At 49.9% G+C, this 23,553-nt stretch overlaps 1 protein-coding gene across 1 annotated transcript in view; it reads left to right on the forward strand.

Annotated features, from left to right (window-relative positions):
- The window catches only part of LOC145361944 (bromodomain adjacent to zinc finger domain protein 2A-like), a 143,019-nt gene that overhangs the window by 96,629 nt on the left and 22,837 nt on the right, over nt 1-23,553 (forward strand). Inside the window, 8 exon segments of the mRNA XM_080217934.1 lie at nt 9-263; nt 2,724-2,739; nt 2,742-2,937; nt 4,307-4,381; nt 6,847-7,039; nt 9,009-9,071; nt 13,492-13,636; nt 18,749-19,383. Of these exon segments, the coding sequence (XP_080074060.1) occupies nt 9-263; nt 2,724-2,739; nt 2,742-2,937; nt 4,307-4,381; nt 6,847-7,039; nt 9,009-9,071; nt 13,492-13,636; nt 18,749-19,383 (1,578 nt within the window).

Here is a 23,553-nt window from a genome sequence, read left to right on the forward strand (position 1 = left end):
TATTCTAGCCTTTACCGGAGTTTGTCCCCATCCCAGGCCTGGTGCTTCCTGGCCGTGCCTTTGCAGACTGCCTCACAGTCATTGAGTTTTTGCACAACTACGGCAAGGTACTTGGTTTCGATACCAGCAAGGATGTGCCCAGCTTAAACACACTTCAAGAGGGCCTGCTTAATGTCGGAGACAATATGGGTGATATCCAGGATCTGCTGATTCGATTACTCCAGATTGCAGTGCTTGATCCAGGATTGCCTCCGAAATACCAGGTACAGAGCCTGAACCAGTGATTCTGTTCCAAATTTTTCAGTAAAATCATATAAGGGCAGAAGGTTGCAACACAGATTGGTTCATGGACAGGAAAACAAGAGTGGATGTTGCTTCAATCGGAGGTGGGTTGGAAGTGTTGTGCCTCAAGAATCAGTTGTATATTCATGTGGTTTAATTGCATGGAAGTAGTGGCATGCCTTAACTGGGGATTCAATTGTGCCCCTATTCACAGGAGGCATATGCATGTAATGTGCGACTCTAAATAAATGGGGCAGCACGGTGGCATAGTGGTTAGCAGTATTGCTTCATAGCACCAGGGACCTGGGTTTGATTCCCAGCTTGGGACACTGTTTGTGCGGAGTTTGCACGTTCTCCCCATGTCTGTGTGGGTTTCCTCCAGATGCTCCGGTTTCCTCCCACAGTCTGAAAGACGTGCAGGTTAGGTGCACTGGCCGTGCTAAATTCTCTTTCAGTGTACCCGAACAGGCGCCGGAGTGTGGCGACGAGGGGAGTTTCACAGTAACCTCATTGCAGTGTTAATGTAAGCCTAATTTGTGACACTAATAAATAAACTTTTCAATGCTCCAGTTCTGTCCTTCACCAGCTGACTCTGGAGTATAACAGTCAGTGCAGCGTTCCCTTTTGTGCTCAATACCTACAAATGATTTCAACTGGGCATGAGAAGTATGATATTAAAACTTGCTGAGAACACTAAGGTAGTGAGTTTGGAAAGACTATAAAAGACTTCAGGGAGACGTAGACAGAATGGTCAAATGTGCTTTTATGTGGAGGAGTGCAAAGCAATACGTTTTGGATGGGGAATATTCTCAGTGGAAAGGAATGGAAGATCCAAATCAACAGAGAGACTGAGGGATTCAGATACATCATTTCTTGAAAATGTGTAGGTAGGTAAAACCATAAACACTGCAACAGTTTAGGTTTTATACATAAAGGTATGGCTGGAATTTTACCGCCCTGCCTGCCATAGGAATTGGAGCGGGCGAGGGGCATGCCATGGGAAGGGCTGTTGACCTCGGGTGGGATTTTACAATTTCGGTATGAGCAAGGCTGTAATATCCTGCCCAGAAAGTACAAAGGCAAAAAAAAAACATTTGTAGAAGACAGTGATAACTACCTTTCACACTTCCTGCACACACTCTCGAGCTGGTGGCCATACTTTCAGCCGCCTCTCTATCCTCCTCTAAGACCCTCCTTAAAACTCACTTTGGCAAGCATTTGGTTACCTCTCTTTGACTTTGTCAGTTTTTAACCTGATCTGCCTTAGGACACTTAACCACGTTCCAAGTGCTATATAAAAGCGACTTGTTTTTCTGTGAGTCAGAATGAAACTGCATTCTTCACAAACTCCAGCATTAGAAAGAATAACATGATGGCACTGGAGTTTGCACATTCTCTCCGTGTCTGCACGGGTCTCCTCTGGGTGCTCTAGTTTTCTCCCACAATCCAAAAGATGTGGCTTAGGTTGATTGGCCATGCTAAATTCATCTCTTAGTGTTAGTGGAATTAGCAGGATGAATGCGTGGGTTTATGGAAATAGTGCCAGGGTGAGATTGTGGTCGGTGTAGACCCAATGGCCTGAATGGCCTCCTTCTACACTGTAGGGATTTTAAGACAATAAACACAACAATGTATGACTGCCGACAGTAACTGTAAGTGATCAGGCTATTGAGTGTGGAGGGCTTTGGGATATAAACATTGACAGCATACAAATGTATATCTCTTTGTTTTGGGTGGGGTGGGGGAGGATGCTGTGTATATAAAATACAGCAACTTGTGTGAAATGGACTCCAGTCCATGTAATGATCCAGTATAACAGGGCAGTTAGAGATAGGAAATAAATATGGCTCTTGCCAGATATGCTCGCATCCCATCAGTGAATAATTTATCTTTAAAAGTCAAGCTGTATTTTATCCTGTATCTGGCACTTTCCAAATGGCATTATTATGCATTAACACCATTTACCCTGTGTTCTCCCCTGTGCTCTCCCCTGTGCAATCTCTTCACAGCAGAATCTTAGTATAGAATCCTGACAGTGCAGAAGGAGGCCATTTGGCCCATCGTGTCTGCACTGACCACAATCCCAGCCAATCCCTATCCCTTTAACCCCATATTTACCCTGATAATCCCCCTGATGCTAAGTGGCAATTTAGCATGGCCAATTCACCTAACCTACACATCTTTGGACTATGGGAGGAAACTGGAGCACCCAGAGAAAACCCACACAGACATGGGGAGAATGTGCAAACTCCACACAGACAGAGACCTGAGGCCAGAATTGAACCCGAGTCCCTGGCACTGTGAGGCAGCAGTGCTAACCACCATGCTGCAGGTTGAACTGAAGAATGCCATGTATGTTACACGTTATGTTACATATGTTTGCACATGTTGTGGGTTACCTGCTCATGGTAAATAACCAATCAAATCCTTCACTTCTCTAGTCAGTAACCTTCCTTGGGAGCGGATCTGTGACATCGGAATTAACCGGGACAATGTGTCAGAAGTGCTGCGGATTTTCCTGGAGGCTTATGGTGCTGAGACAGAGATGTGTGAAGGTTTGAAGAGTAAATCATTCCAGGCACATTGCTCAGAGAGAAAGGCAGCTGTGCTGGCCTTCTTGGCCAATGAGCTGTTGGGGAGCAGTGTAGTGATAAGGTAGGAGACACAAGATGCAACTTGCTTAATTTATAGAAGAGCCCAGCATTGAGTGTAGTGAATGCTGACTATGCTGGCACGCTTATTCAAAAAAGGTCAATTCGCGGACTGTGCTGTGTTAGCAGATTGTCTTTTTTTCGTTCTCTCTCTGACTCTAACTCTAACGTGAATTACCGGAACTGTGGGTGGTGTAATAAGTCTTCAGAGGTAGAAGTCCCTTCACCAAAATCCCTTTATTTGCAAACTCTAACAGCAGTACACAGAGTGCTAGCAGTCTACCTCGGGGGTGGGGGGGTGGGGGGTGGGGGGGGGGGGGGTGGGGGGGGGGGGGGTGGGGGGGGGGGGTGGGGGGTGGGGGGGGGGGGTGGGGGGCGGTGGGGTGGGGGCGGGGGGGTGGGGGGCGGGGGGGGGGCGGTGGGGGGCGGGGTGGGGGGTCGGGGGGGTGGGGGGCGGGGTGGGGGGGCGGGGGGGGCGGGGGGTGGGGGGTCGGGGGGGTGGGGGGCGGGGTGGGGGGGTAGGGGGGGTGGGGGGCAGGGGCAGGGGGGGGTGGGGGCAGGGGGGCGGGGGCGGGGGGGGGTGGGGGGGCAGGGGCGGGGGGGTGTGTGGGTGTGTGTCAGAGGAACTAACACTCCCAGTTAAATACAAGGCAAAGACTCCCTGATTGGCCTTCAATTGGATTCTTAATCAGGGAGTTCATACTCCAATAGGCCAACCTCAGGGGCCTGATTGAAGTCTATTACAGGGTGTGTCTCTTCTGGAGCTGTTTCTCCAAGGGTGGCACGGTGGCACAGTGGTTAACAGCGCCAGGGACCGGGGTTCAATTTCAGCCTCGGGCCACTGTCTGCACATTTTCCCCGTGTGTGCGTGGGTTTCCTCCAGGTACTCCGGTTTCCTTCCACAGTCCAAAGACGTGCGGGTTAGGTGGATTGGCCATAATAAATTTCCCCTTAGAGTCAGGGGGATTAGCAGGGTAAATTGTTGTCAATGCAGACCGAATGGCCTCCTTCTGCATTGTATGGATTCTGTATGTGTCTCAGCTGTAGCTAACTGAATTGGTTTTCCACTTTCTCTCTGAGTTAGTGCCAACGCAGTCAAAATTGGGAACTAATTTGAGTGAAGAATCTGAGGCATTAATGCATATCCTTCTCCACGGTAAGTTGGGATAGACGCTATTGGAGGAAGAGCCAGCCTGGGCCACATGCCTCACAGCTGCTCATGGGCAACCTTGGCAAAGCCTAGCCCAAGGTCGCCTGCCCTCCGGACCAGATAATGGGAATGGAGAACCTGGAAGAATGCAATTAACCAAGGAGAAGGATACAAGGACTGTGATATTAAAGCAAGGCTCTCAATTTATTTTAATACTATGCAGGGAAATCGATAAGAACATAGATCATCGTGCCAACATTCGGAGGAACAAGTGGATTGTGGATGGAAAACTCAGGAGGTATGGCACTCTATTTCCTGTCTCTTGATGCCTAGAAGAAAGTTTAATTTAAATTGGGATGTTAATCTACATCTTCTTTTCTGTTTGTCCTAAGGCAGCACCGAAACTGTGGCATTAGCAGCAAATGAATGAGTGAATCACACCCTGGTGTCTGAGCTAGTCTGAAGGACTGGCTAGGCCAGCACTTAATGCCAATCCCTAATTGCTCTTGAGAAGGTGGCAGTGAGCTGCCTTCTTGAACCACAGCAGCATTCCATGTGATGTAGGTACACCCACAGTGCTGTTAGGGAGGGAGTTCCAGGAATGGTGTTATATTTCCAAGTCAGGATGGTGAGTGACATGGAGTGTCGTGGGCGGCACAGTGACAGACTGATTAGCACTGCTGCCTCACAGCACCAGGGACCCGGGTTCAATTCTGGCCTCGGGTCACTGTCTGTGTGGAGGTTGCACGTTCTCCCTGTGTCTGTGTGGGTTTCCTCTGGGTGCTCCGGTTTACTCCCACACTCCAAAGACATGCAGGTTAGGTGGATTGGCCGTGCTAAATTGCCCCTTAGTGTCAGGGGGATCAGCAGGGTAAATATCTGGGATTACAGGGATTCGGCTTGGGTGGAATTGTTGTTGGTGCAGGCTCGATGGGCTGAATGGCCTCCTCCTGCACTGCAAGGATTCTATGATTCTCTTCCTAAGTGGCACAATTAAGATTGGCAACAGAGTGCTGAATTGTGCATCTGAACCTGGATTATATTCTAATGCCTAAGCATTGTTTATTCCGGCTATTTTTATTTAATTTCCAAGCTGTGAATCATCATTAAGTGCTGCCGTCCAAGAATTATTAAATCTCACTGTGTGATGGATCTGCACTCATACATACTTCAGTGCAAACACATTCATTAACAAAGCGTTGCAGCAGGACTAGCTGTTAGCTCAGGCCAGCATCCCTTCCACTCCAGCATTACTCACAATGTCACAAATCCTAGTTATCCTGCTGGCTTGGGGTGGCTGGGGGGCGCGGTGGTCAGGCATTGCCTGGGGCATTATTGAACCACTTACACTAAAAGGCTGCTAGTTCAATCCCAGCTCTGAGTTGACTGATCTTAGCTGGGGTGGCAGCAGAGACACGATTAAATCCAGCAGCCTCTGGATTAGAGCAGAGAAAGCAGCCAGGCCTTTTCATCATTTCAGCATGCGCAGATACGCCAGATGAGGAGAGATTGGGGTGACTGAGATGCCATCCTCAGTTCTAATACCTTGTTTACATCCACCAGATGCCTCTGACCTGAGCCTACGGGGAGCGGGGAAGCTTACTTAAAAAAAAGACAGGGTGTTGTTTCCGGGAAGAAAACCGGCATCTCTCTCTCTCTCTCCCGATCTTGCAACGCTGCCTGAAAAAAAATCAAGGGGGCACATTTCACACCATCATGTGGGGTGGAGGGCAGGGTGGTGGGGTTGGTGGGTGAGGGGGGTGGTGTTGCTCCACATGCTGGAAAATCCAGCTACACTGAGATCGGGCACCCTGACCATATTAGGAATTAATCCTCCCTCCTCCAGCTCACCACAGAGACCCTCAGGCTCCCCATGCCCAATTGGAGTCGGCTCCTCCTCTGATCATTGGCCCTCTCCCCCTCTCCTTAGCATCTGCCCCTGATCATGACCACTGCTTCCAATCATTGGCCCCTTCTCCCTAATAATAGCCCACAGCCATCAACAGCATTCCCTGCTCCTCCGCCTGCTTCCAGCCTACGCTCAACTCTGAATGAATCTCCCCCCCACGAGGCTCCTACTGGGCTGTGCCAACCTGTGCCGGGGGCATTGCCAGGTCACTGCCTGACCATGTCCCTCTCCCTCAAGATCCATACTCACCTTTACGCCTCAGTGGGGGGAGACCCCCATGACAGATTCACGTCCAGGTAACCCTGTTGTAAATGGTGCTGGCGTGACCTCACGCTGGTGCCCACTGAATAGCCAGTGAGGGGGGAAGTTCCAGAGAGAGTGCTCACTAATGACACATGCAAGTCAATGAAAATGAGCTTCCTGGGATCCCTACGGCATGTTTCACACTTTTTGCTGGCGAGGGGGCTGGAAGATTGCGCCGCTATTCCCGTGGACAGAGAGCGGACTTAAAATCACCCTCTATATATAACTTTGTTCTGGGAATCCCTTTCTCTGACCCAGGAATACAGATTGCAACATGGAGAAATTAGCAAGCAGGTGTGATCTGAAGTTATTTGCATGCAGTGACTTGTTTTGTTTTACAGTTCTTTCTGTATCTTGGGAGGCTGCAAGCTCACTTTTTGTTGTATTTGTATTTGTGAATTATACAATGACAATAAAATTGAATTGAATATAAGGCTCCTGCCAAGATGCAGTGAGGAAAATCTCTCCGCTCCCATTCCCTTCCTATCATTCATGGGACACAAACTCTGAACTGAAAGGCTATTTTTTTCATTATTCATTTCTGCTGGTAGGTTGAAGAGAGCCCTGGCAAAGAGGAAAGGAATTCGGGAGTCCAACAGCATTGTGGACGACAGGAGAAGGAAACAAGGCCTCAGTGTGGAAGAAGGCCACAACACTACTGCAGCTGGCAAGGTAGCAGAGGAGAATGCAAAGGAGGAAAGTAAAGAGAAATCGTTGGAAAGAAGGACTGATGGAACTAATAAGGTTAAATGACTTTTCAGGCCATTTCCTTTTGTCAACAATTATTCCTTTCCCTTTGCCTAGCTTTAGCATTTTCTCCAGTGTCCCACTGGGATTGCTGAACTGAAACCATTCTTCCCCCGACCTGGAGCTCATTCTTCTCCCCACATTACTCTGGGAGATGTCTCCTATTGGAAAGCTCCATTTGCTCTTGTTGATAGCAAAACTGCCCAGAAACAGATTTCAGAGCTCTGGGTGAAATGCTGCATAATCAGCAACTAATTCCTGTTTCAAATCAGATCCCAGTCTTGATGGGAGGACTGACGCAACGTGGCTGCAATGTGTGCTGTCTATAAGATGCACTGCAACAACTCACCAAGGTGTCTTTGGCAGCACCCTGATTAGGCTGACTGGCCTGTGCAGTATATGCTATGCAATCCTACGTGTTACAGGCATAATTTGTGACACTTAATGACACAGTCCTCTGATGCTCCAAAGTCTTCCTAATGTTGATTTTTGAATCAGATGTATTGAGCACGCATAAGCATGCAGGGTGGCATGGTGGCACAGTGGTTAGCACTACTGCTTGCGTCACTGTCTGTGCGGAGTCTGCATGTTCTCCCCATGTCCACGTGAGTTTCCTTCGGGTGCTCAAGTTTACTCCCACACTCCAAAGATGTGCAGATTAGGTGGATTGGCCATGCTAAATTCTCCCTTAGTGTCTCAGCATTATATACAGAGTAAAGCTCCCTCTACACTGTCCCCCCATCAAACACTCCCAGGACAGGTACAGCACGGGGTTAGATACAGAGTAAAGCTCCCTCTACACTGTTCCCCCATCAAACACTCCCAGGACAGGTACAGCACGGGGTTAGATACAGAGTAAAGCTCCCTCTACACTGTCCCCCCATCAAACACTCCCAGGACAGGTACAGCACGGGGTTAGATACAGAGTAAAGCTCCCTCTACACTGTCCCCCCATCAAACACTCCCAGGACAGGTACAGCACGGGGTTAGATACAGAGTAAAGCTCCCTCTACACTGTCCCCCATCAAACACTCCCAGGACAGGTACAGCACGGGGTTAGATACAGAGTAAAGCTCCCTCTACACTGTCCCCCCCATCAAACACTCCCAGGACAGGTACAGCACGGGGTTAGATACAGAGTAAAGCTCCCTCTACACTGTCCCCCATCAAACACTCCCAGGACAGGTACAGCACGGGGTTAGATACAGAGTAAAGCTCCCTCTACACTGTCCCCCCATCAAACACTCCCAGGACAGGTACAGCACGGGGTTAGATACAGAATAAAGCTCCCTCTACACTGTCCCCCCCATCAAACACTCCCAGGACAGGTACAGCACGGGGTTAGATACAGAGTAAAGCTCCCTCTACACTGTCCCCCATCAAACACTCCCAGGACAGGTAGAGCACGGGGTTAGATACAGAGTAAAGCTCCCTCTACACTGTCCCCCCATCAAACACTCCCAGGACAGGTACAGCATGGAGTTAGATACAGAGTAAAGCTCCCTCTACACTGTCCCCATCAAACACTCCCAGGACAGGTACAGCATGGGGTTAGATACAGAGTAAAGCTCCCTCTACACTGTCCCCCATCAAACACTCCCAGGACAGGTACAGTACAGGGTTAGTTGAAGCTCCCTCTACAGTGTCTGAATAATGTGTCTTAAGCTGAACCTGATAAGGAAACCACCTATGCAATATTTTTCTATCGCACACAGTAGCTATCCTTCTGTCTTGTGGGAACGATATTGTAAATTTAATCCAGATTTATAAACACTTTTTTGTGGTCGGTTCACGAGCAGCTTTGAGAAGGACTGGGATGCAGCTTGTCTGCGTGTTCCCTCGGTCATAGCTGGTACAGAGAAAAGAATTCAGAAACAAAACCTTTAGCAAAAGAATCACTTCTAAAACAATGAATGGGTCTGGTAGTTTGTGCTGTTAATGTACATTTCTTAATTACCCTTCTTAGATGGATGATCATCCTTCTCTCAGTGTGGCTGAATTAAATCGTCAGATTGAGAAACTCAGTAAGGTGAGTGATGTAGAATGCTGAAGGAATCCATACATTCTGCTTTACCAATAGATTGTGATAGAAGATTCTCCATTCTAATCACCCAGTGGAACAAACTATTAATGTTTATCCTTTTATAATCCTCCATAACCTTGAAGTTCTTGAATGTTGGACCCTTAGAGGATGAGAGGGGGGATTTAGTGGTGGGAGATGAGGAAATGGCTGAGGCTTTAAATAAGTTTTTTGCCTCGGTCTTCACGGAGGAGGACACGAATAGTTTGCCGGATATTAAAGATAGAAGGATGGTAGGAGATGAGGGCCTAAATGCGATTACTGTCACTAGAGAGGTAGTGCTTGATAGACTAATGGGACTGAAGATGGACAAGTCCCCAGGACCGGATGGAATGCATCCCAAGGTTCTGAAAGAAATGGCAGAGGTGATAGTGGATGCCTTAGTAATTATTTATCAAAATTCGCTGGACTCCAGGGAAGTGCTAGAAGATTGGAAAACAGCTAATGTTACGCCGCTGTTTAAAAAAGGTAGCAGACAAAAGGCAGGGAATTATAGGCCGGTTAGATTAACGTCCGTAGTTGGAAAAATGCTGGAATCCGTCATCAAAGAAGAAATAGCAAGACACCTAGAAAAGAATGGTTTGATCGAGCAGGCACAGCACGGATTCGTTAAGGGGAAGTCGTGTTTGACAAATTTATTGGATTTCTATGAGGATGTGACTAGTGCGGTAGACAGAGGGGAACCGGTGGACGTAGTGTTTTTAGATTTCCAAAAGGCGTTTGATAAGGTGCCTCACAAAAGGTTGCTACAGAAGGTTAGGGTGCACGGAGTTGGGGGTAAGGTGTTAGCGTGGATAGAGGATTGGCTGTCTAATAGGAAGCAGAGAGTTGGTATCAATGGGTGCTACTCTGGCTGGCAGTTGGTGACTAGTGGAGTGCCGCAGGGATCGGTGCTGGGGCCTCAACTGTTTACCATTTTAGATGATCTGGAGGAGGGGGCTGTGTGTAGGGTGACAAAATTTGCTGATGACACGAAGATGAGTGGAAAAGCAAATTGCATGGAGGGTGTGGAAAGTCTGCAGAGAGATCTGGATAGGCTGAGTGAGTGGGCGAGGACCTGGCAGACGGAGTGTAATGTTAGGTTATCCACTTTGGCAGAAATAATAGTAGGAGGGATCATTATTTAAAAGGCGAAAAGCTGCAGCATGCTATGGTGCAGAGAGACCTGGGGGTCCTTGTGCACGAGTCGCAAAAACCCAGTCTGCAGGTGCAGCAGGTGATCAAGAAGGCGAATGGGATGCTGGCCTTTATAGCGAGGGGGATAGAATATAAAAGTAGGGAGGTCTTGCTGCAACTGTACAGGGTACTGGTGAGGCCGCAGCTGGAGTACTGTGTGCAGTTTTGGTTGCTGCACTTGCGGAAGGGTATATTGGCCCTGGAGGGAGTGCAGAGGAGGTTCACTAGGCTGATACCGGAGATGAGGGGGTTGGACTATGAAGAGAGACTAAATAGACTGGGTCTGTACTCGTTGGAGTTTAGAAGGATGAGGGGGGACCTTATAGAAATGTATAAGATAATGAAGGGGATGGATAGGGTAGAGGTAGAGAGATTCTTCCTGCTTAGAAAGGATAGCAGGACAAGAGGACACAGCCTCAAGATAAGGGGGGGCAGTTTAGATCAGAGTTGAGGAGGAACTTCTTCACTCAAAGGGTGGTGAATCTCTGGAGTTCTCTGCCTGTTGAAGTGGAGGAGGCTGCCTCGCTAAATAAGTCACGGGTAGATAGATTTCTGATAGACAAGGGAATTAAGGGTTATGGGGAGAAAGTGGGAAAGTGGAACTGATCCACTTCAGATCAGCCATGATCTTATTGAATGGTGGGGCAGGCTCGAAGGGCTAGATGGCCTGCTCCTACTCCTACTTCTTATGTTCTTTCTTACCTACGGTACTGTATGCAGTTTTGGTCTCCTTACTTAAGGAGACCAAAACTTAAGACACTTGCATTGGAAGCAGTTCAAAGAACAAAGAAAATTACAGGCCCTTCGGCCCTCCAAGTCTGCACCGACCATGCTGCCCGTCTGAACTAAAACCCCCTATCCTTCTGGGGACCATATCCCTCTATTCCCATCCTATTCCCATCCTATTCATGTATTTATCAAGATGCCCCTTAAAATTCACTACTGTATCCGCTTCCACTACCTTCCCCCAGCAGCGAGTTCCAGGTGCCCACCACCTTCTTTGTAAAAAATCTGCCTCGTACATCTCCTTTAAACCTTGCCCCTCGCACCTTAAACTTATGCCCCCGAGCGTTTGACTTTTCCATGCTGGGAAAAAGCTTCTGATAATCCACTCTGTCCGTGCCCCTCAGAATCTTTGAAGGTTCATTAGGTTGATTTCCCAGGATTAAGGGCTTTCTCTTATGAGGAAAAGTTGAGCAGATTGGGTTATCAATCAGATCAATTGGATACATACAAAAACATAACAAAATATTTCCTTTACAAATATATTGCAATTGGAGTTGAAAAGATTGACTTAAAGAATAATTTGTGTCATTACCATTGTAGTTTAGAAGAATAAGGAAAATACTGAAACATTCTGAGGGGGGTTTTGACAGGATAAATGCTGAGAAGGTGTTTCCCCTTGAGGGAGAATCTAGAATGAGGGGAGGGGCTCGCTTTCAGAATAAGGGGCCTCCGATTGAAGACAGAGATGAGGAGGAATTTCTTCTCTCTGAGGGTGTTTAATTTGTGTGGAGTTCCCACTCTCAAATCACAGTGGAGGCTGGCTCAGTGAATATATTCAACACTGATTGGACAGATTTTTGATGGCCAAGGAAATCCAGAGATATGGGGGACAGGCAGGAAAGTGGATAAGCAGTGATTTTATTGAGTCACAGAGCAGGCTTGAGGAGCCAAGTGGCCTATCCCTGCTCCAATATCTAATGTTCTTACTGTCAGGTTACCCCTCAAATCTCAATGGACCAGATAAAAATATCCTTACTGTCTCAAATCTCTCCTCACAACTGTAACTCCTCCTCGTAACATCCTAGTGAATTTACAGTGTCTTTTCTGTTGCATATCTATCCTTCCTATAACCTGGCTCCGAACACTAGAATCTTTAATAAGTTGTTGTCACAATTTGCCAAATACCCTAACTTGGCATCAGCTAGCAGATTTTGACTATATTTCTGTCATAATCAATTCAGATCAATTGTGTATGCAGTGGATGAGAACAGGCCCAACGTACAACCCACCAGAACGTCACTCATCACATCTGAGACAGTTCCCTTTATCTCTATTATTTGTTTTCTGCCCTTTGACCATTTCTCTATCCATGTGACTATATTGTGGCACCGTAGCACAGTGGTTAGCACTGCTGCTCTACAGCTCCAGGGACCTGGCTTCGATTCCCGGCTTGGATCACGGTCTGTGTGGAATTTGCACGTTCTCGTCGTGTTTGATTGGGTTTCCTCCGGGTGCTCCGGTTTCCTCCCACAGTCCAAAGATGTGCGGGTTAGGTTGATTGGCCATGCTAAAATTGCCCCTTAGTGTCCTGAGATGCATAGGTTAGAGGGATTAGTGAGTAAATATGTAGGGATATGGGGTAGGGCCTGGGTGGGATTAAGAACATAAGAAATAGGAGCAGGAGTAGGCCATTCAATAAGATCATGGCTGATCTGAAGTGGCTCAGTTCCACTTTCCCGCTTTCTCCCCATAACCCTTAATTCCCTTGCCTACCAAGTGGTTGGTGCAGACTCGATGGGCCGAAGGGCCTCTTTCTGCACTGTAGGGTTTCTATGATTCTCTTTCCCTCAAGTCCATGTTGCATTATCAAGAACCTGCAAAAAACCCTTTGAGCAGGTGCACATACACATACATAGACACACATGCACATGCAGGGGCACAGATATACACACATACACATGCATGGATAGACACACATACACAGATATACACACATACACATGCATGGATAGACACACATACACAGATATACGCACATACACATGCATGGATAGACACATACACACATACACATGCATGGATAGACACACATACACAGATATACGCACATACACATGCATGGATAGACACATACACACATACACATGCATGGATAGACACACATACACAGATATACGCACATACACATGCATGGATAGACACACATACACAGATATACACACATACACATGCATGGATAGACACACATACACAGATATACACACATACACATGCATGCATAAACACACAGACATTCACACAGATGCACAAAAACATGCACATACACACTAAATTTTATTTCCTTTGCCTGTTGTCTATGTTTTCATCCCTGTAAAGTGATCTGAGATTTTTCCTTTACACAGGAGTGCATTAGCAATGTCTGCCATTGCTGTTTGGTAACCAATGTCGCGGTTGCTTGTTTCCACAGCGACAGAGCTTTTTTGCACGGAAGCTGCTTCAAGTCTCCCAGACACTACGTGCCTTGTTACTGGGGCAGGATCGTTTCAGGCGCCGCTACTGGGTTTTTCCTCATCTCTGCGGGGTATTTGTGGAAGGTTCTGAGGCATCATTAGGTAAGACTGAGAAAGTCCATGCCTCTGTGCTTATGCTTTTCTATGTTTCCACCAAAATCCATGATCTAATCAGCTCCATTTTCCTCCCCAGTATTCCTGTGCTTTCCACCTCCCTTTCCCTCCAACCCCATGGCCAAAGACACAGCCTCCTGTGAGGTGTGCTTCTACATGTCCCAGCAGACCTCCCACTGCCCATTTACTATTTGTGACAGTTAGAGAGTCATTATGATACAGAGGGAGACCATTTGGCCCCTAATGTCCATGCAGGGTCTTGGCACATTGAGTGCTGACGCAATAGCAACTTTGGGAGGCATCAGAATGAACCTGATTCTGACCTAAACCAATCTCCAAGTATGCACATCTTTCAAGATCTCTTCCCATTGCACTATGCTCTGGCATGAATCACTGCTTTTAGCAAGGGAGGGAAGACAATTGAGAGGAACTGAAGGAAACGGCAGGTTTGGGAGTGGGGGGGAGGAAATTTGGGGTTTTGAGATTCTAAAATACGTATTGGACATATTCAATCGAGAACATTTATAGGCGGCAGGGTGGCACAGTAGTTAGCACTGTTGCCTCACAGCACCAGACACCTGGGGATAATTCCAGCCTTGGATGACTGTGTGGAGTTTGCGCATTCTCCCTGTATATGCATGGGTTTCCTCTGGGTGTTCCAGATTCCTCCCACAGTCTGAAGATGTGTAGGTTAGCTGGATTGGCCATGCTAAATTGTCCCTTAGGGCCTGATTTTACTATTTTGATTCTAAGTGCTGAATCTGGATGTAGTACAGATCAGACTCAGAAATCTGCTTTCAGGCACCCCCATATGCTCTCAGCCGTTTCCAGTCCTATTTGCACTGTGGCTTAGCGCTGCTGGAACAATCGGAGCTCTGAACTGCGCATGCGCGGTTAGAAAACAAAATTGGAAAAAGCGTGCCTGTGTCAGACCGCTCCCAAGCCGCAGAAAGCGGAGAAAGCGGGCTGGGAGCAAAAAGTGGGAGCGAGGGTGTATCTCGGGGTGGGGGAAGGGGGCAGGTGGTGGGGGCAGGAGGTCCACTGCCACTCTGCGGGCAGGGGGGAGGGGCCAGGGGTGGCAATTGGCCGGTGTAGTGGGGATGTGGATCGGGGGGACAGTGCTGTGTGTGGGTAGTGGGTGGGGAGGATAAAGGGAACACACAACATCACTGCCCCCCTTATCCATCCCCTGACTACCCAGACCGATCACCACCCCTGCCCCCCTCTCCCCCACCGATTGCCCGTAGAGTGGCAGCGGAACCCCCTGGCCCCTCCCACTAGAGATCCATCTGACCTGCCTCCCTCCTCCTACCACCCCCACTAGAGATCCATCTGACCTGCCTCCCTCCTCCTACCACCCCCACCAGAGATCCACCTGACCTTATCCCCTTCTCCCCTTCCCCCCCACATCCCCCATCAGACAGCAGTCTGACCTCACTCCCCTCCCCCCCATCAGACAGCAGTCTGACCTCACTCCCCTCCCCCCCATCAGACAGCAGTCTGACCTCACTCCCCTCCCCCCCATCAGACAGCAGTCTGACCTCACTCCCCTCCCCCCCATCAGACAGCAGTCTGACCTCACTCCCCTCCCCCCATCAGACAGCAGTCTGACCTCACTCCCCTCCCCCCATCAGACAGCAGTCTGACCTCACTCCCCTCCCCCCCCATCAGACAGCAGTCTGACCTCACTCCCCTCCCCCCCATCAGACAGCAGTCTGACCTCACTCCCCTCCCCCCATCAGACAGCAGTCTGACCTCACTCCCCTCCCCCCCCACATCCCCCATCAGACAGCAGTCTGACCTCACTCCCCTCCCCCCCATCAGACAGCAGTCTGACCTCACTCCCCTCCCCCCATCAGACAGCAGTCTGACCTCTCCCCTCCCCCCCCACATCCCCCATCAGACAGCAGTCTGACCTCACTCCCCTCCCCCCCAGCAGTCAGCGATCTGACCTCACTCCCCTCCCCCCCATCAGACAGCAGTCTGACCTCACTCCCCTCCCCCCCATCAGACAGCAGTCTGACCTCACTCCCCTCCCCCCCATCAGACAGCAGTCTGACCTCACTCCCCTCCCCCCCCACATCCCCCATCAGACAGCAGTCTGACCTCACTCCCCTCCCCCCCCCATCAGACAGCAGTCTGACCTCACTCCCCTCCCCGGCATCAGACAGCAGTCTGACCTCACTCCCCTCCCCCCCAGCAGTCAGCGATCTGACCTCACTCCCCTCCCCCCCATCAGACAGCAGTCTGACCTCACTCCCCTCCCCCCATCAGACAGCAGTCTGACCTCACTCCCCTCCCCCCCCACATCCCCCATCAGACAGCAGTCTGACCTCACTCCCCTCCCCCCCATCAGACAGCAGTCTGACCTCATTCCCCTCCCCCCCACATCCCCCATCAGACAGCAGTCTGACCTCTCCCCTCCCCCCCCACATCCCCCATCAGACAGCAGTCTGACCTCACTCCCCTCCCCGGCATCAGACAGCAGTCTGACCTCACTCCCCTCCCCCCCAGCAGACAGCAGTCTGACCTCACTCCCCTCCCCCCATCAGACAGCAGTCTGACCTCTCCCCTCCCCCCCCACATCCCCCATCAGACAGCAGTCTGACCTCACTCCCCTCCCCCCCAGCAGTCAGCGATCTGACCTCACTCCCCTCCCCCCCATCAGACAGCAGTCTGACCTCACTCCCCTCCCCCCCATCAGACAGCAGTCTGACCTCACTCCCCTCCCCCCCATCAGACAGCAGTCTGACCTCACTCCCCTCCCCCCCATCAGACAGCAGTCTGACCTCACTCCCCTCCCCCCATCAGACAGCAGTCTGACCTCACTCCCCTCCCCCCCCACATCCCCCATCAGACAGCAGTCTGACCTCACTCCCCTCCCCCCCCACATCCCCCATCAGACAGCAGTCTGACCTCTCCCCTCCCCCCCCACATCCCCCATCAGACAGCAGTCTGACCTCACTCCCCTCCCCCCCATCAGACAGCAGTCTGACCTCACTCCCCTCCCCGGCATCAGACAGCAGTCTGACCTCACTCCCCTCCCCCCCAGCAGACAGCAGTCTGACCTCACTCCCCTCCCCCCATCAGACAGCAGTCTGACCTCTCCCCTCCCCCCCCACATCCCCCATCAGACAGCAGTCTGACCTCACTCCCCTCCCCCCCAGCAGTCAGCGATCTGACCTCACTCCCCTCCCCCCCATCAGACAGCAGTCTGACCTCACTCCCCTCCCCCCCATCAGACAGCAGTCTGACCTCACTCCCCTCCCCCCCATCAGACAGCAGTCTGACCTCACTCCCCTCCCCCCCATCAGACAGCAGTCTGACCTCACTCCCCTCCCCCCCATCAGACAGCAGTCTGACCTCACTCCCCTCCCCCCATCAGACAGCAGTCTGACCTCACTCCCCTCCCCCCCCACATCCCCCATCAGACAGCAGTCTGACCTCACTCCCCTCCCCCCCCACATCCCCCATCAGACAGCAGTCTGACCTCACTCCCCTCCCCCCCCATCAGACAGCAGTCTGACCTCTCCCCTCCCCCCCCACATCCCCCATCAGACAGCAGTCTGACCTCACTCCCCTCCCCCCCATCAGACAGCAGTCTGACCTCACTCCCCTCCCCCCCATCAGACAGCAGTCTGACCTCACTCCCCTCCCCCCCAGCAGTCAGCGATCTGACCTCATTCCCCTCCTCCTGCCCCACCAGTCAGCGATCTGACCTCACTCCCCTCCCCCCCAGCAGTCAGCGATCTGACCTCACTCCCCTCCTCCTGCCCCACCAGTCAGCGATCTGACCTCACTCCCCTCCTCCTGCCCCCACCAGTCAGTGATCTGACCTCACTCCCCTCCTCCTGCCCCACCAGTCAGCGATCTGACCTCACTCCCCTCCTCCTGCCCCCACCAGTCAGTGATCTGACCTCACTCCCCTCCTCCTGCCCCACCAGTCAGCGATCTGACCTCACTCCCCTCCCCCCCAGCAGTCAGCGATCTGACCTCACTCCCCTCCTCCTGCCCCCACCAGTCAGCGATCTGACCTCACTCCCCTCCTCCTGCCCCCACCAGTCAGCGATCTGACCTCACTCCCCTCCTCCTGCCCCCACCAGTCAGCGATCTGACCTCACTCCCCTCCTCCTGCCCCACCAGTCAGCGATCTGACCTCACTCCCCTCCCCCCCAGCAGTCAGCGATCTGACCTCACTCCCCTCCCCCCCAGCAGTCAGTGATCTGACCTCACTCCCCTCCTCCTGCCCCACCAGTCAGCGATCTGACCTCACTCCCCTCCCCCCCAGCAGTCAGCGATCTGACCTCACTCCCCTCCTCCTGCCCCCACCCGTCAGCGATCTGACCTCACTCCCCTCCTCCTGCCCCACCAGTCAGCGATCTGACCTCACTCCCCTCCTCCTGCCCCCACCAGTCAGCGATCTGACCTCACTCCACTCCTCCTGCCCCACCAGACAACGGTCTGACCTCACTCCCCTCGTCCACCATCCAACCAGAGAATGATCTGATCCACCTCCACCCCCACCACTCTCTGAGTCAGAGAGCCGTTGCTGAACGTGCTCTTCAGAAGCTGGAGCACTCGACTCAGACTTTTATTCAGCAGGTCCGTAATGGCGCGGTCCCGGATCGGCAAATGCGGTGGTAAAGGGGGAAATGCTGATAGAGTTGGGCGAGCAGTTCATTAATTCAATTTAAATGCATTCAAATGACTCAGTAAGGTCGCGATCTGTGCAGACTCGGGTGCAGATCGCGATAAAGGCCTCACGCTCGATTTTACCACGATTTCGCACCCGAAAACAGGCACAAATTGTTGGTAAAATCGGGTCTTAGTGTCCAAAGATGTGTAGGTTAGGGGGATTGGCCATGCTAAATTGCCCCTTAGTGTCCAAAGATGTATAGGTTAGTGGGGTAAATACATGGGATAATGGGAATAGGGCCTGGGTAAGATACTTTGTTGGAGAGTTGGTGCAGGCTTGATGGGCCAAATGGCCTCCTTCTGCACTGTAGCAATTCTATGATTCTATTTACCTCTCAGCATTTTGATTTGTACAATGCATTCTTGATGAAGAAATATCATACTTCAATCTTTGATCTCCATCAGGTACAGAAGAGATGGAGACAGAAACGAACCAATGCAAGCACATTGAGAGTGCCCCAGTTAAAGTGGAGTCGACCGATGTACCAGATGGGAAGCCAACCACTCTGGCTCAGCCAGCAGATAAGCGGCAGGGAAAGTATGACACTGAACTGGTCAACTTAGAGAACCCAATGTGGCACCGCATTGCTGCAAATGCCAAACGTTATGGTGACACTGTCCAAGACTCGCATTCCACCAGTCAGACTCATCATAACGTTGACCAGTCGGGTGTTTTTTTAGCCTGGTTGAGCGTCCTACAGAACTCTGTGTCAAATCTCTCCCTTCCAACGCCTCAGTGCAGCACCAGCAAAGATGGCCCGAATGCTATCTCCCCAGAAATGCTGCTGGCCAGCAATCGGAAGCTGTTTGATCTCAGTGTCCCAAACTCGGAGCAAAAGGTGAAAGAGTGTGCCGAGAAACATGGACAGTGGTTCAGCCTTCTACCCAGAACCCCCTGCGATTCCTCTTCTCTTACCCATCTGCCATTATCTTCACATCACGCATTGCTGAATCAATCCCAGAGACTGGATTCAGATCCAAGTCAACTGAACCACAGTGCATTAAAGCCGCTCGCCTCTACTGCTGTTGCAACATCACAGGTATATGATTTGCTGCTTTTGGGTGCAGGAGGAAAGAGGGAGGGTCTGAATTGAAATAGGGGTTTTTAAATGTTGACAAATTCAAGGTGACCTTTGACCTGTGAGCCTCATTTTGACTAATGACTGCCAGATGAACTGAATTTGGGCTGTTAGTTCAGTTCCTCATGGGCTTTATAGAATTACCCACACTTAGTGACCAATCTCACTCAGCCAAGCTGCAGGAAATGGAAAATGCCTGATGGCTCAGTAGTGGTGTTTATTTAAGCGTGGCATGTTGTTAAGACAGAGTCCAGTAAATTTTACCAATGCACTTTGAAAATCATAGTACAATCAGACAAATTCAGCATGGTTTTACAAAAGGGAAATAATATTCGACTAATTAATCAAGAGCTATTTTTAAGAAAGTAAGGGAGATAAAAGGGAACTGATATCCTTGGATTTTTAAAAGGCATTTGATAAGGTGCCACACCAGTGATCAATACACAAGATAAGGGTTTGTGGAGTTGGGGCTAATATAACAACATGGATTGAGGATTGATCAGCAGAGAGGAAGCCAAAAGGTGGGGCTAACTGGGGCCCCAGTTAGTTGGCAGGCTGTAACTAATGAAGTGCGACATGGATGGGTGCTGGGGACTTCCCACCACCACTTCTATCTAAAAGGACAAGGGCAGCAGATAAATGAGAACACCACCACCTGCAAGTTCTCCTCCAAGTCAGTCACCATCCTGACTTGGAAATATGTCGCCATATCTTTGCAGTCACTGGGTCAAGATCCTGGAATTCCCTCCCTAACAGCATTATGGGTCAACCCACAGTGCATGGACTTCAGCGATTCAAGAAGGCAGCTCACCACCATCTTCTCGAGGGCAAGTAGGGTTGGGCAATAAATGCTGGCCCAGCCAGCGATTCCCATGTCCCACGAACGAATAAAAAAAATTGGATTGATATTCTCTGGAGATTAGAAGAATGAGAGGGAATTATGAAGAGACATAGGATTCTGAGTGAGTTTGACAGGGTGGACACTGACAGGTTGTTTTGCCCTGGCTGAGAAATCTAAAACATGGGAGCACAGTCTCCCATGGATAAGGGATTGATCATTTAAGACTGAGATGAGAAATCTCTTCACTCAAAGAGTTGTGAATCTTGGGAATTTGGTTTGTGAATGCTCTATCACTGAATATATTTGAGTCTGGGATAGACAGATGTTTGGGAATTTTGGGATATGGGAAGCGGGAGGGGAAAATGAAGTTGAGGCCCAGGATCAGCCATGACCGCACTGAATTGCAGAATGGGCTTGAGGGGCTGAATAGTCTCCTGCTGCTCCTATTTCTCATGTTCTTATGTAACTAACGTACAGACCTGACCTGGATACATGACTGACGCTGGGATCAAAAAGTGGGAAGTGTAACTTAACCCAGTACTGACACCTTTTACCTGATTTTTAACAAAGAAACTGAGTTGTTACACAGTGGCGATGATGAGATACTGTACACACAGTGATTAGCACTACTGTCCCACAGCGCCAGGGACAAACGTTCAATTCTCGGCTTGGGTCACTGTCTGTGCGGAGTCTGCATGTTCTCCCCCTGTCTGTGTAGGTTCCCCCTGGGTGCTCCGGTTTCCTCCCACAGTCCAAAAGACAAGCTGGTTAGGTGCATTGGTCATGCTAAATTCTCCCTCAGTGTACCCAAACAGGTGCTGGAGTGTGGCGACTGGGGGATTTTTACAGTAACTTCATTGCAGTGTTAAAGCCTTACTTGTGACACTAATAAAAAATAAAACTGTAAAAAAGGCTGATCTCCTGTGCATAAATCAAATCTCTGATTTGATATTATGTGGAATTATTCAGAGAAGTGTTGAAATTTAAACACGACTATAGGGCAGTGGCACATGCTCTGAGGAGTATGCCTTGTGGAAGTTTGCTACATAAGCGCGACGGCTAGTGACTATTCTCGTGATCCATCCCTCTTGTTAAAGGAGTGAATGCAGAGCAAATACAGCCCAGAACTGAATTAACTTGTCCTATGATGAGAGGTTGAGTAAATTCACCAAAGATCCTTAGACAGCACCTTCCAAACCCACGACCACTTCCATCTAGAAGGACAAGGGCACATGGGAACACTACACCTGCAAGTTATAGAACTGAGTTAACCATCTCAACCAGGGAGTGTAGGAAGAGAAAATGGAAAGCCAGCTCCTGACCACTGTCCTGCAACCCCTGCTGGGAAGAGTGAATGATATCAGTCCGAGATTGATACAGTTCTTTGACCACGGTGTCTGTGCTGCTTCTCGGGTGATGAGTAGATTTAATAGCAATGAGGCCATCAACCCTGATAACACCTCACTGGGTAAACAAGGCATTGCCACCAGAACAGGAATTGCAACAAAGAGTTAATCCCTCCAGAAGAGAGATGGGAGAAAGGTTAACAGGGAGAAGTGGGAGACAATGATTTGGAAGCAATAGTAAATGGTCAGTGGAAGTGGGGTGTGCTCTTGTGAATGTACATTTTTGGTGCCGCGTACACCCCTGCATCAAAGCTTGGTACACCTGAGCTGAGTGAGCTTCATACTGACACTGGGCTGAAAGATTCAGAGAGTGTTCCACTCCCCAATTGTTACTTTGATTATTTTTTCCTCGGACGGTAGTTTGTCCTAGTCTGATTCCTGACTGGAAAGTGGCCTCAAAGACTGTCTCCAATACTTTGTTTAAAACATATTCTTTCATGTGATGGGGGCATGGTTGGCTATGCCAGCACTTAATCCCCCACCCCTAATTGCCCTTGAGAAGGTGGTAGTGAGTTGCCTTCTCGAACTGCTACAGCAGCAGGTCTTGTGGTTAGGTACACCCACAGTGCTGTTAGGGAGGAGTTCCAGGAATGGTAATGTATTTCTAAGTCAGGATGGTGAGTGACATGAAGGGGAAACTTGCAGTGGTGCTATTCCCCATGCATGTGCTGCTTTTGTCTTTCTAGAGATTCTGGGTTGCTGTCTGAGGAGCCTTGGTGAGTTCCTGCATTGCATGTTGGAGATGGTGCACAGTACTGCCACTGGGTGTCAGTGGTAGAAGGACGGAATGTTTAAGGTGGTGGACGTGGTGCCAATCAAGCAGGGCTGCTTTGTCCTGGATGGTGTCAAGCTTCTTGAGTGTTGGAGGTGCACTCATCCAGGCAATTGAGAGTATTCCATTACACTCCTGACTTGCACCCTGTAGATGATGGACAGGCTTTGAGGAGTCAGGAGGTGAGTTATTCACCGCAGAATTCCCAGCCTCTGACCTGCCGACAGCATTTATATGGCTCGTTCATTTCAGTTTCTGGTTAATGGTGACCACCCAGGGTGTTGATAGTAAGGAATTCAGAGATAAGAAATGTCATTGAATATCATGGAGAGATGGTTAGATCCTCTCTTATCGGAGATGGTCATTACCTGGCACTTGAGTGGCGCGAGTATTACTTGCCATTTAGCAGTTCAATCCTGGGTATTGCCCAGATCATTTGAACATGAACTGTTTCAGGATCTGAGGAGTGGCGAATGGTGCTGAACATTGTGCAGTCATTGGTGAACATCCCTACTTCCGATCTTATGATGGAAAGAAGGTCACTGAATCATAGAATCCCTACAGTGCAGGTGGAGGCCATTTGACCCATCTAGTCTGCACCGACCACAATTCCACCTAGCTCCTATTCCCATATCCCTACTAACCTCCCGACACTAAGGGATAATTTAACATGGCCAGTTCACCTAACCGACGCATCTTTGGACTGTGGGAGGAAACCGGAGCACCTGAAGGAAACCCACTCAGACAAGGTGAGAACCTGCAGACTCCACACAGGCAGTAACCCAAGCTGGGAATCAACCCGGCTCCCTGGCGCTCTGAGGCAGCAGTGCTAACCACTGTGCCACTATGCCACTCCTTGATGAAGCAAATGTTGATGGTTGGGCCTAGGACTGGAGGAACTCCTGCAGTGATGTCCTGGAACTGAGATGATTGACTGCCAACCGCCACAACCATTGTCCTTTGTGCCAGACATGACTCCAACCAGCAGAGGCTCTTCCCCCTGATTAACAGTGGCTCAATTTTGCTTGGGCTCCTTGATGCACTTCAACCAAGTGCCCGTTTATGAGGTTTCAGTGCAGCTGAGCCAGAATCACCGTCACAGCTAATCCTTC

The sequence above is a fragment of the Carcharhinus amblyrhynchos genome, chromosome X, assembly GCF_965287045.1.
Source record: "Carcharhinus amblyrhynchos chromosome X, sCarAmb.v2.hapA, whole genome shotgun sequence".
NCBI classification, from domain to species: Eukaryota; Metazoa; Chordata; class Chondrichthyes; order Carcharhiniformes; family Carcharhinidae; genus Carcharhinus; species Carcharhinus amblyrhynchos.